General features: G+C 38.2%; 1 protein-coding gene across 9 annotated transcripts in view; it reads right to left on the bottom strand.

Moving 5' to 3' along the window:
* The window catches only part of LOC117315937 (vacuolar protein sorting-associated protein 13A-like), a 149,391-nt gene that overhangs the window by 21,835 nt on the left and 114,798 nt on the right, over positions 1–12,758 (bottom strand). For all 9 annotated transcript variants that reach the window (XM_033870364.1, XM_033870369.1, XM_033870366.1 and 6 more), the window contains 8 exons: positions 12,291–12,440; positions 11,872–12,003; positions 10,426–10,559; positions 8,501–8,630; positions 6,929–7,051; positions 2,756–2,868; positions 1,289–1,442; positions 763–897 (listed from right to left, as the gene is read on the bottom strand). In XM_033870364.1, coding sequence (XP_033726255.1) covers positions 763–897; positions 1,289–1,442; positions 2,756–2,868; positions 6,929–7,051; positions 8,501–8,630; positions 10,426–10,559; positions 11,872–12,003; positions 12,291–12,440 — 1,071 coding nt within the window. The remainder of the gene's footprint in view (positions 1–762; positions 898–1,288; positions 1,443–2,755; positions 2,869–6,928; positions 7,052–8,500; positions 8,631–10,425; positions 10,560–11,871; positions 12,004–12,290; positions 12,441–12,758) is intronic.

Genomic DNA, 12,758 nt, shown 5'->3' on the forward strand with positions numbered 1-12,758 from the left:
GGGACACTCTACCATAACAGGATAATAACTTACGAAGGCCTGTATACAGTAGAAAAGTGGTGGAAAAGTGGTGGGACACTCTACCATAACAGGATAATAACTTACGAAGGCCTGTATACAGTAGAAAAGTGGTGGGACACTCTACCTTATAAAAACAGGATAATAACTTACGAAGGCCTGTATACAGTAGAAAAGTGGTGGGACACTCTACCTTATAAAAACAGGATAATAACTTACGAAGGCCTGTATACAGTAGAAAAGTGGTGGGACACTCTACCATAACAGGATAATAACTTACGAAGGCCTGTATACAGTAGAAAAGTGGTGGGACACTCTACCTTATAAAAACAGGATAATAACTTACGAAGGCCTGTATACAGTAGAAAAGTGGTGGGACACTCTACCATAACAGGATAATAACTTACGAAGGCCTGTATACAGTAGAAAAGTGGTGGGACACTCTACCATAACAGGATAATAACTAATTACGAAGGCCTGTATACAGTAGAAAAGTGGTGGGACACTCTACCTTATAAAAACAGGATAATAACTTACGAAGGCCTGTATACAGTAGAAAAGTGGTGGGACACTCTACCATAACAGGATAATAACTTATGAAGGCCTGTATACAGTAGAAAAGTGGTTGGACACTCTACCTTAACAGCAATGTGACTTACAAAAACTCTCCACATTAACTGGAAAATAACTTAGGACGGTCTGTATACAGCAAAGGGACACTACCACTAAACGTATTAAATATACCTGAAGTCTGTTTATCTTGGCGTGCACCTGGATCTGGTGAGGGGATGTTTTGTACTGAACCCAAATTCCCTCCTGGAAACTTCGCCTGATTCCTCGTTTGTTAGGACGGATCATCTTCATCTCCACGAAGTCAACCTGTCAACAAAAATTAGCGTTACTAAAAATAGCATTTATATCAACAACAGACATTGATCTGGCAACACTGTTGTTATTTATGATTAATTTAATTTGTTTTGTTTAACGTCCTATTAACAGCCAGGGTCATTTAAGGACATGCCAGGTTTTGGAACTGGAAGAAAGCTGGAGTACCCCAAGAAAAACCAACGACCTACGGTCAGTACCTGGCAACTGTCCGATGAGGGTTTCAAACTCGCAACCCAGAGGTGGAGGGCTAGTGATAAAGTGTCGTGACACATTAACCATTCGGCCACCGCGGCCCCTGTTATTTATAGACAACCATGGTATAATGTCTCCTATTTTAACCCACTAACGCTGCTATGGAGGTACTACACGTAGAGGTACCTACCTCCATTTTGTTTTCCAGGTTGAGGTGAGCGGGTGGACTATGCCCCAGGTCTAGTTCCATGAGGTATTTCTGGTAGGCCTCCTCCAGAACAAGGCCATTCTTCACACTGAGAGCCTTGTACCTTTTCTTCTTTTCCTCCCATATAATACCGGAGCTGTTTGAAAATCAAACCAGTCATTTTACACACTTAACACACTGTACTGATAATTCAGACATATAGGATCTAATTCTTACGTGACTGTCAAGTGAAATTTATATTATCATATGAGTTCAATAAACCAAATTTTTTATCCATACAATATATGAAAAGCAAAATATCTGCTAAATATTTCAATGGATGTCAGTGCTGTTATTAACTTATCTAACTAGTCTTCTGATAACAGAGTAATTACCTCAAACTTATTTTCTTTTGACATATCGACTATCGAACAGGGGCCATAATTTTATAGATGTATAAAAATTGCTGTAATACAGAACTGACTTAGAGAAGAAACTTTTTTCACATAAAGAATGGTCTAACAACATGTAAAACCTTGAATTTCCCTTGACATGTAAAATTAAATAAAAACACTCATGTACAAACACACAAATCATTCATATGCAAATTTTAAACTAAATCCACCTATTTCAAACAATATTTAAATTTCAACCAATCAGAGGGCAATATTTTTTCTGTATCTCTATTTCACCTAAGTATTAAATTTAACTGAATTAAGGCAGTATCTAAATTCAACCAATAAGAGGCTAATATTCGCTTCAGCTTGGTTTTCATGGTAACAAAACCCATACAGTGATGTTTAGCATATCATCTACTACATTTATATAACAAATTTGGTCAAAATCAGCCATAATTAAATTTTTTACCAATCAAAGCCACATTGTGCTTCAGCTTGGTTGTCCTGGCAACAAAACTTATACAGTGATATTTAAAATTAGCATCCCCTAATACCTCTGTATAACAAATTTGGCCGAAATTAGCTAATAGCTAAATTCTGACCAATCAGAAGCCTGGATTACGTTACCATGGTAATAGTTTCAGTAACATCTAATATGTCAAATTATACATGATTACGCCATTTGACCAAGGTTGAACAAAATTGGTCAAATGACTGAAGAGTTATGGCCCTTTATCAGAAAACTTGTTCATAGTGACCAGTTACCATGGCAACCAAAATTTTGATGAAAAAAAACTGAATGCACATCTAAAGATGGTCCTTTATATTCATCTGAAATTCATTGAAATCAGTTCACAAGTTTAGAAGTTCTCCAGACAACATTTGCCGAGACAGACAGACTTCAGACACCTAGACAGGGTTATTCATGTATACCCCCAACTTCATTGTGAGGGTTTAATTATGCAGCTCAAGGTTAAAGTTTAAATCTACAAAATTGTTCAGCGTGAAAATTTGAACATGTCAAATATCTCCCAAGGAAATTCCCAGAAGTTGTTAAGTACAAATACAATACCTTGTGATCCCGAGGAAGGCCACTTCTGTCTGACTGACATCGTTGATGAGTGACAAACCAAGGCCTTGGACACAGACATTTATCTCCTGTTCGATCCTCTCCAGTTCACCAGCCTAGAGTCAAAGGTGAAAGTTCACAGGTTAAAGTCAATATCAATAACCATTGCGTTTTGTGAATCGTACATGTACATCCATTTAATATAAAAATTTCATATATCTATTAACTTTAAAAAAATTCTGATTTTCAAGACAATTAGAGAATTGTGTGTACAGCCATCAACTTGGCTGCCTTAATTTCAAGTGTCATTTAGTGTAATGTAATTACCTCCCTTGTCTAATTAATTTATTAATTAGTAATCTACAAACTCAGTATTGAATATGCACATGAATTTTACAATCCTTAATTTAAATTCAAACTAACTGATAAAGAAGGTTTTTAATTTAAAAAAATTTGTGCCACAGCTTTCGGGGCAGATGATGAATCTTGTACTGCTAACATTTTCTGAATAAAATTGCCACACTTGTCAGTAGGATTATTCAAACAGCATTAAACTTCACACTGTTATATGTTATTTGAAAACAACAAGAGCCCAAGTGGTCTAACCGTTTGGACCGCAAAAACGAAAACGACTTGGTCAAGGATACAACAAAGGACCAGTGCCAGGACTCACAATAATGACCCTTGGATCATGTAGCCCTGCGGCCTACCACTAGACTACTGTGCCTCTGTAAAGGCCTTGGTAGAAGTCATTTGAAACATAAAATTAGGAAAATTGGAAGAAAAAGAATGAAAATGTACGAAAAAAAAGAGATAATGACAAAAGTTGACATAGCATCTATCTTTAATGCGAGAATAAAACTAAACTAAAACTGTCGCCAGGATGGCTGACTAATACCCCCCAATCTGCACGAGTCAATGGTGAATTGGAACTGGTTTTTTTGGAGGAGTTGTCAGGACAAACTTAAAGCTATGGTTCTTATCGGAAAACCTGTTTATAGTGACCAGTTGCCATAGCAACCAAATTTTTGAGGAAAAGAAAGTGGCGTACACATCTACACATGGTCCTCTATATTAGTGTAAGGTTTCATTGAAATCGGTCCTTCGGTTTAGGAGAAGTTGTCCGCACAAACTTAAAAGTTATGGTTCTCATCGGAAAACCTGTTTATAGTGACCAGTTGCCATAGCAACCAAACTTTTGAGGAAAAGAAAGTGGCATGCACATCTACACATGGTCTTCTATATTTGTGTGAAGTTTCATTGAAATCGGCCCATTGGTTTAGGAGGAGTTAACCGGACAAAATGTGTCTACAGACAGACGGACAGACAGACAACCTGATTGCAGTATACCCCTCTAACTTCGTTGCGGGGGTATAATAACTTCGTTGCGGGGGTATAATTAGTTAAACATTTCTTTGATTATTTTCTGTACATGATTTTCAAGAGCATCTTCTTTTAATTTTGCCAGCTGCTAGATTTTTATTTTTTAAGAATTTTCACGATAGTAATCAGTAGTCTGATAAGATTTTCAGAGTTACAAAGAGCAGTGTTAGATTTAAGTATGAAGATTTAAGGCATAAAAGAGTTTGTTTGAAACCATAATTAAGTAAATTTTTCCAGACTTCAAGACAGACAGACAAAATTAAAATCCTTTTCAAATTTGTATAAATCTGGTCAACTTATTTTTTCAGTGTGACCCTATCATGTGACCTACATGATTTTGACAGACACTCCACACTGTTCAGAGAGAACGTGACCAGTTTGCGGTAAGAATGAATTAGTTTGAAAATTATCACATTTCAATCTATCACTTAACATGCTTACATTGTTTCTGTTTGTTAACCAGAACTAAAACAGAAATCATTTTAACATTCATTTTGAGAAAAACAAAACAGAACTGGTAAAACATTATAAGCCACTGTCAGTTTCAATGTTCACCCTGTATAAGCTACTGTCAGTTTCCATGTTCACCCTGTATATCATAACAACATCAACAAGATTAAACTTTGATATGATACAGGTATACAGGTTGTGTCTTATAACTTTTTTCCTCACTTGTCATTTGGACTATTGAACCCAGAAATTGTAATAGTCCTGCTTTAAATTTACTAGTCCAAATGATGGACAACTAAAATCTGGGACCAAGTCTTGTTCATTCAAAAGCTTCAATCTGGAATGCTTCGACGAATGCCTTATTCTATGATAGGATTTACACTGTTCAAAATACCATTTAATACCAAAATATACAAAGAGAAATATTTTTCAGCATTTTCAGCCCCAAAAAGTACCTGTGCAAATTACACTAGTGAGCAAATTACACGGTAATAACTTTTCCATTATTTTGGAGGAAAATTGCCATTCATCTAATTGGACTAGTTGAATATTTTCATACAAGTGCAGACTTTAATCGGACTAGTGCCCAATGTTGAAGACTGGGTATATTGAGAAAGAGACTTAACACAAGCAAATATCTGAGAGTTTATGAGTGAAGGTTGTGTGTGACAGATGATAACCTACCTGTCGAGGGAGGGTTATCACAGATTATGCTGATAACCTACCTGTTGAGGGAGGGTCGTGACAGATTATGGTGATAACCTACCTGTTGAGGGAGGGTTGTCACAGATTATGATGATAACCTACCTGTCGAGGGAGGGTTGTCACAGATTATGGTGATAACCTACCTGTCGAGGGAGGGTTGTCACAGATTATGATGATAACCTACCTGTTGAGGGAGGGTTGTCACAGATTATGATAACACCTACCTGTTGAGGGAGGGTTGTCACAGATTATGATGATAACCTACCTGTCGAGGGAGGGTTGTGACAGATTATGGTGATAACCTACCTGTCGAGGGAGGGTTGTCACAGATTATGATGATAACCTACCTGTTGAGGGAGGGTTGTCACAGATTATGGTGATAACCTACCTGTTGAGGGAGGGTTGTGACAGATTATGATGATAACCTACCTGTAGAGGGAGGGTTGTCACAGATTATGGTGATAACCTACCTGTTGAGGGAGGGTCGTGACATATTATGATAACCTACCTGTTGAGGGAGGGTTGTCACAGATTATGATAACCTACCTGTTGAGGGAGGGTTGTGACAGATTATGATGATAACCTACCTGTAGAGGGAGGGTTGTCACAGATTATGGTGATAACCTACCTGTCGAGGGAGGGTTGTCACAGATTATGGTGATAACCTACCTGTTGAGGGAGGGTTGTGACAGATTATGATGATAACCTACCTGTAGAGGGAGGGTTGTCACAGATTATGGTGATAACCTACCTGTTGAGGGAGGGTCGTGACATATTATGATAACCTACCTGTTGAGGGAGGGTTGTCACAGATTATGATAACCTACCTGTTGAGGGAGGGTTGTGACAGATTATGATGATAACCTACCTGTAGAGGGAGGGTTGTCACAGATTATGGTGATAACCTACCTGTCGAGGGAGGGTTGTCACAGATTATGATGATAACCTACCTGTTGAGGGAGGGTTGTCACATATTATGATGATAACCTACCTGTTGAGGGAGGGTTGTGACAGATTATGATAACCTACCTACTGAGGGAGGGTCTTGACATATTATGATAACCTACCTGTTGAGGGAGGGTTGTGACAGATTATGATGATTACCTACCTGTTGAGGGAGGGTTGTCACAGATTATGATGATAACCTACCTGTCGAGGGAGGGTTGTCACAGATTATGATGATAACCTACCTGTCGAGGGAGGGTTGTCACAGATTATGATGATAACCTACCTGTTGAGGGAGGGTTGTGACAGATTATGATGATAACCTACCTGTTGAGGGAGGGTTGTCACAGATTATGATGATAACCTACCTGTCGAGGGAGGGTCGTCACATATTATGATGATAACCTACCTGTTGAGGGAGGGTTGTGACAGATTATTATGATAACCTACCTGCCGAGGGAGGGTCGTGACAGATGATGATGATAACCTACCTGTTGGGGGAGGGTTGTCACAGAATATTATGATAACCTACCTGTTGGGGGAGGGTTGTCACAGAATATTATGATAACCTACCTGTCGAGGGAGGGTCGTGACATATTATGATAACCTACCTGTCGAGGGAGGGTTGTCACAGATTATGATGATAACATACCTGTTGAGGGAGGGTTGTGACAGATTATGATGATAACCTACCTGCTGAGCCAGGGTTGCGAGCTGTAGGTCTTCAGTGAACAGCAATACCCTCTGCATGCCGTCCAGGAATGATACCCAATAGATGTTGGTGTCCGAGGACAGGGCGAACCAGCCGTAACCATCCTAGACAAACACGGTATATATTATATATAGTGATGCCGTAACCATCCTAGACAAACACGGTATATATTATATATAGTGATGTTGTAACCATCCTAGACAAACACGGTATATATTATATATAGTGATGTTGTAACCATCCTAGACAAACACGGTATATATTATATATAGTGATGTTGTAACCATCCTAGACAAACACGGTATATATTATATATAGTGATGTTGTAACCATCCTAGACAAACACGGTATATATTATATATAGTGATGTTGTAACCATCCTAGACAAACACTGTATATATTATATATAGTGATGTTGTAACCATCCTAGACAAACACTGTATATATTATATATAGTGATGTTGTAACCATCCTAGACAAACACGGTATATATTATATATAGTGATGTTGTAAACTCTTATTAACCAACTTATATCAATCACCCACTCCTGTTGGACCATATGGAAGTGGGCAAGGGGTCTTACTGTGGAAGGAAAGCAGAGAACCCATGGAAAACCCACGTGGACGGGCAGGTGACTCAATTAATACATTTTCACATCTGATCAGGGAATCAAACCACAGCCACCTTGGTGCGTACCACTGTGTCACCCAGCCAACTAATAGTGATGTTGAACTGTACTGTTTACATGGATACAATATCTCAACTATTAACATGATAGAGCACCACTCCTCCAACCCCATGAGAACCATCCATTTATATAACACTGATTCCCCTTCAAGCAATAATGTTACAAATTCTGTCGAAGTTGTTTATTGGTGCACATGTTATTTATGGTTTCACACACAGGGGAAATAACTCTGACTAGCTATACTCCAGTGTAGGTCCTGACGTTTGTCTGGAGATCTTTTTATTGTTGATCTCGCTATGCATGTTTTTAGAATAATTACTTTCACTTTCAAGTGTTTTTTTTTATGAAATTCAATGTTTACCATGACAAGTGTGTTTTCAGAATTATTAACTGGACAAATTTTTAGGAATGATTACTCTTTTTACCAATATTCACCCCATATGGATATTTCAACCAATATTTATCCCAATATTTACCCCCATATGGGTATGTTACCAATATTTATCCCAATATTTACCCCCACATGGGTATGTTACCAATATTAACCCCATATGGGTATGTTACCAATATTTACCCCCATATGGATATTTCAACCAATATTTATCCCAATATTTACCCCCATATGGGTATGTTACCAATATTAACCCCAATATTTACCCCCACATGGGTATGTTACCAATATTAACCCCATATGGGTATGTTACCAATATTAACCCCATATGGGTATGTTACCAATATTAACCCCATATGGGTATTTTTACCAAGTTTTACCTCCATATGTGTGTTTTTACCAATATTTACCCCATATGGGTATTTTTACACATTTTATGTTAACCCCATATGGGTATTTTTACCAATATTTACCTCTACAAGGGTGTTTTTCACATCCTTTTTCTCCCCACATGTCCAGACGATCTCCCGCTTGTCAGTGGTGTTTTCCCATGTATACATCATGTAGTGACCAGGCCCCAACAGTTGTGTGTTCTTTGAGCCACTGGAACAGAAAAATGACATAATTGTATCTGCAAATATATCCATGCCATAATTAAGCCTCCTTCATCATTTTCGCAGAATCATCAACTAAAAGAATATTTAGCTAAAATTGGTTCACAAATACACAAGATTCCTAACTAAATTTATACTAATTTTTTCACGCAAGGGTTAAAAAGGAGTCTTAATTGAAAAAAATAAATAATAAAATTCCACACACTGGAAGGTTGCTCATTTGAGGATAAATATACTGTCAATTTTTCACACAAGAGGAGGGGACTTATAAATACAGTCCTAAATTTTCATCCAATGGGAGGGGGCTTATTGGAGGATAAATATGGTACTTATTTTTCAAACAATGGGAGGGGGCTTCTTTCGATAATTAATAGGTAATGAACTTTAACACTAGGGGATGGGCTTATTTGAGGATAAATATACTACTAATTTTCACACAAGTTGAGGAGGCTTATCTAACAATAAATACCTGAGCATTACTTCTCTCAGGTGACAATTTCTGAAGATTATTTTGATAAAGGTGTGGCATTTATATTATGTATTGTGCATCTATGATTTGAATTGCCCTTAAAGGTCTTCATCTCTCTGAACAACACAGACTTCTTAAAGTGAATATTTCAGCAGATGTGTGTAGCAGGCCGGGTTTTAGTTGTAAATACTGTACATAGTTGTATGATCACCTTCTAACTTCCGGCTAGGGGGAATTTCCCTTTAGCTCAGTCGGTAGAGCGGCGGACCAGTAAGCCGAGGGTCACCGGTTCAATCCCGGCTGGCTGCACACTACTACTCCTTGAACTTTTACATGTGTATTTCTTTTGGGTCCTTCTCTCTCTCAATCCCCTATCTACCCTTTTAAACTCTCTGGTGGCACTGACCTATCGGGAGACAGTGTGGCTTAAAGCAAAATAATGTCCGACAAGGCTAGATTTATCATTATTTATCCTTATTTCCTATGCAAGGTCCCACATCTCTAGCCTTTTGACTCTGACTCTGGTCACAAGGGACCTAACTCTACTTCCTATGCAAGGTCCCACATCTCTAGCCTTGTGACTCTGACTCTGGTCACAAGGGACCTAACTCTACTTCCTATGCAAGGTCCCACATCTCTAGCCTTGTGACTCTGTCTCTGGTCACAAGGGACCTAACTCTACTTCCTATGCAAGGTCCCACATCTCTAGCCTTGTGACTCTGTCTCTGGTCACAAGGGACCTAACTCTACTTCCTATGCAAGGTCCCACATCTCTAGCCTTGTGACTCTGTCTCTGGTCACAAGGGACCTAACTCTACTTCCTATGCAAGGTCCCACATCTCTAGCCTTGTGACTCTGTCTCTGGTCACAAGGGACCTAACTCTACTTCCTATGCAAGGTCCCACATCTCTAGCCTTGTGACTCTGACTCTGGTCACAAGGGACCTAACTCTACTTCCTATGCAAGGTCCCACATCTCTAGCCTTGTGACTCTGTCTCTGGTCACAAGGGAGATAACTCTACTTCCTATGCAAGGTCCGACTTCTTTGGCCCTGTGACTCTGGTCACAAGGGACCTAACTCTACTTCCTATGCAAGGTCCGACTTCTTTGGTCCTGTGACTCTGGTCACAAGGGAGCTAACTCTACTTCCTATGCAAGGTCCCACTTCTCTGGTCCTGTGACTCTGGTCACAAGGGAGCTAACCCTACTTCCTATGCAATGTCCCACATCTCTGGTCCTGTGACTCTGGTCACGAGGGACCCACCACCAGCAGTATAATATGTCCTACGACTGGTATTTACTGTCATTGTCTTACCTTTGATGGAATGTGACAGACGCTGCCTCAGTGTGATTGACAATCTGTACGGTGGCCATGCCGTCCTTGTAGGAGCTGAAGGTCGTTACCATGGCAGACTCGGTCACCTGACAGTCGACGTTGATACCACCGTACTGTAGAGTATGTACAAGTGATTAAATCCACATCTTTATACCAGACACAATAAAGTTTCTTCCATCATTTATAGCACATATAATGAAATGCTATTTTTCTTAACCTTTTCCTCAAACAATAATTTTTCATCATTAAGATGTTGATGTACAGCTGATTCTTAGAAAAAAATGTTACAGTGTTTCTCTGAAGGCAACACAAAAACTGTTTGGTAGGAACACTAGTTTTAATTTCCATCAGAACTTTAGTCCGGGTGTGGCAGCTCATATTTTTGAAAGTATAAGAATCATGCAATCAGCTACATTTAAGTAAATCAGCTTAGCATGATAGCAGGATACAGGGAAGAACTGATAATGTTAGGGATACAATTTCAAAAGTGGGCCGGGAATTGGCTAAGTACACATGATTATTGGCCTATGTAGTAAAAATGGAAAAAAAAATTGGCTTCATTTCCAGCACAGGCTTATTCTAAGTACAATATACTATTTTTGTCAATCTGCTGCTGAAAGATGAAGGAATGGATGGACAGAACTATCGCATAATACACCTGGCCTTGATGAGATTTTAATGACATTTGTTTATCAGCAAATAAGCTGTTGCCACGAATAAGCCTCCGTCTTCATTTTTGTAGAACTTTCAATTTCAAAATAGTCAGATAAAAGAGGGTTTTTTAAAAGGAATTATAATGAGGGGGTTTATTTGAGGATAAATATAGCAAAATGAATTGTAATGCGGGGGTTTATTTGAGGATAAATATAGCAAAAAGAATTGTAATGAGGGGGTTTATTTGAGGATAAATATAGCAAAAAGAATTGTAATGAGGGGGTTTATTTGAGGATAAATATAGCAAAAAGAATTGTAATGAGAGTGTTTATTTGAGGATAAATATAGCAAAAAGAATTATAATGAGGGGGTTTATTTGAGGATAAATATAGCAAAAAGAATCGTAATGAGGGGGTTTATTTGAGGATAAATATAGCAAAAAGAATTATAATGAGGGGTTTATTTGAGGATAAATATAGCAAAAAGAATTGTAATGAGGGGGTTTATTTGAGGATAAATATAGCAAAAAGAATTATAATGAGGGGTTTATTTGAGGATAAATATAGCAAAAAGAATTGTAATGAGGGGGTTTATTTGAGGATAAATATAGCAAAAAGAATTATAATGAGGGGTTTATTTGAGGATAAATATAGCAAAAAGAATTGTAATGAGGGGGTTTATTTGAGGATAAATATAGCAAAAAGAATTATAATGAGGGGGTTTATTTGAGGATAAATATAGCAAAGAAATTATTTGACAATTCTATCCCACCTGGTCATTCAGTCTGGCTAGCGTGTTGTGAGCTTTGTTGAAGAGGAACTCTGATGTGACAGACTCTGAGCCAAGCACCTTGGCTTTCATCTTCATTTCCTTCGCAGTATTCTGAGGCCAAAATGGCTGACACTGAAAATAAAATATTATAAAAAAGAGTGACATACCCCCAGTTCTCAGGGCTTTTCCTGGGGGCTTTCTGGGGCTATTAATGGGCCTCATTCCCAAATGAAATTATTTCATATTTAAATCAAATTTCCAAAATTTGCAGCTAACTCCTGAAAAAATCATTCTTAATTCACAAATTTCCTCAATTCACCAATTTCCTCCAAAAATAAGAAAAAAATTGTAATTCTTGTTTCAAACAATCAACATAAAATTTATACACACATAAAATCTAATTTAAAAGAATGACTTACCTCTTTGGATTTGATTTCGTACCATGTCTCCGTGGGAGTCGTCTCAGCAACCAGTAGGGAGTGATCGGCAGTATTTAGTAACATGTAGTATGGTGTGAACGTGCAGATCTTTGTAAGACCACTTTGTGACAGGACGATGTTCACACCAACCTACAACATTTAGATAATAAAGGGAGATAACTACAATATCGTAGGACGACTTTGTTACAGGACGATGTTTACACCCACCTACAAAATTTAGATCATAAAGGGAGATAACTACAATATTGTGAGACCACTTTGTGACAGGACGATGTTAATACACCCACCTACAAAATTTAGATCATAAAGGGAGATAACTACAATATCGTAGGACCACTTTGTGACAGGATGTTTACACCCACCTACAAAATTTTGATCGTAAAGGGAGATAACTACAATATTGTAAGACCACTTTGTGACAGGACGATGTTTACACCCACCTACAAA

The sequence above is a fragment of the Pecten maximus genome, chromosome 17 (genome assembly GCF_902652985.1).
Source record: "Pecten maximus chromosome 17, xPecMax1.1, whole genome shotgun sequence".
NCBI lineage: Eukaryota > Metazoa > Mollusca > Bivalvia > Pectinida > Pectinidae > Pecten > Pecten maximus.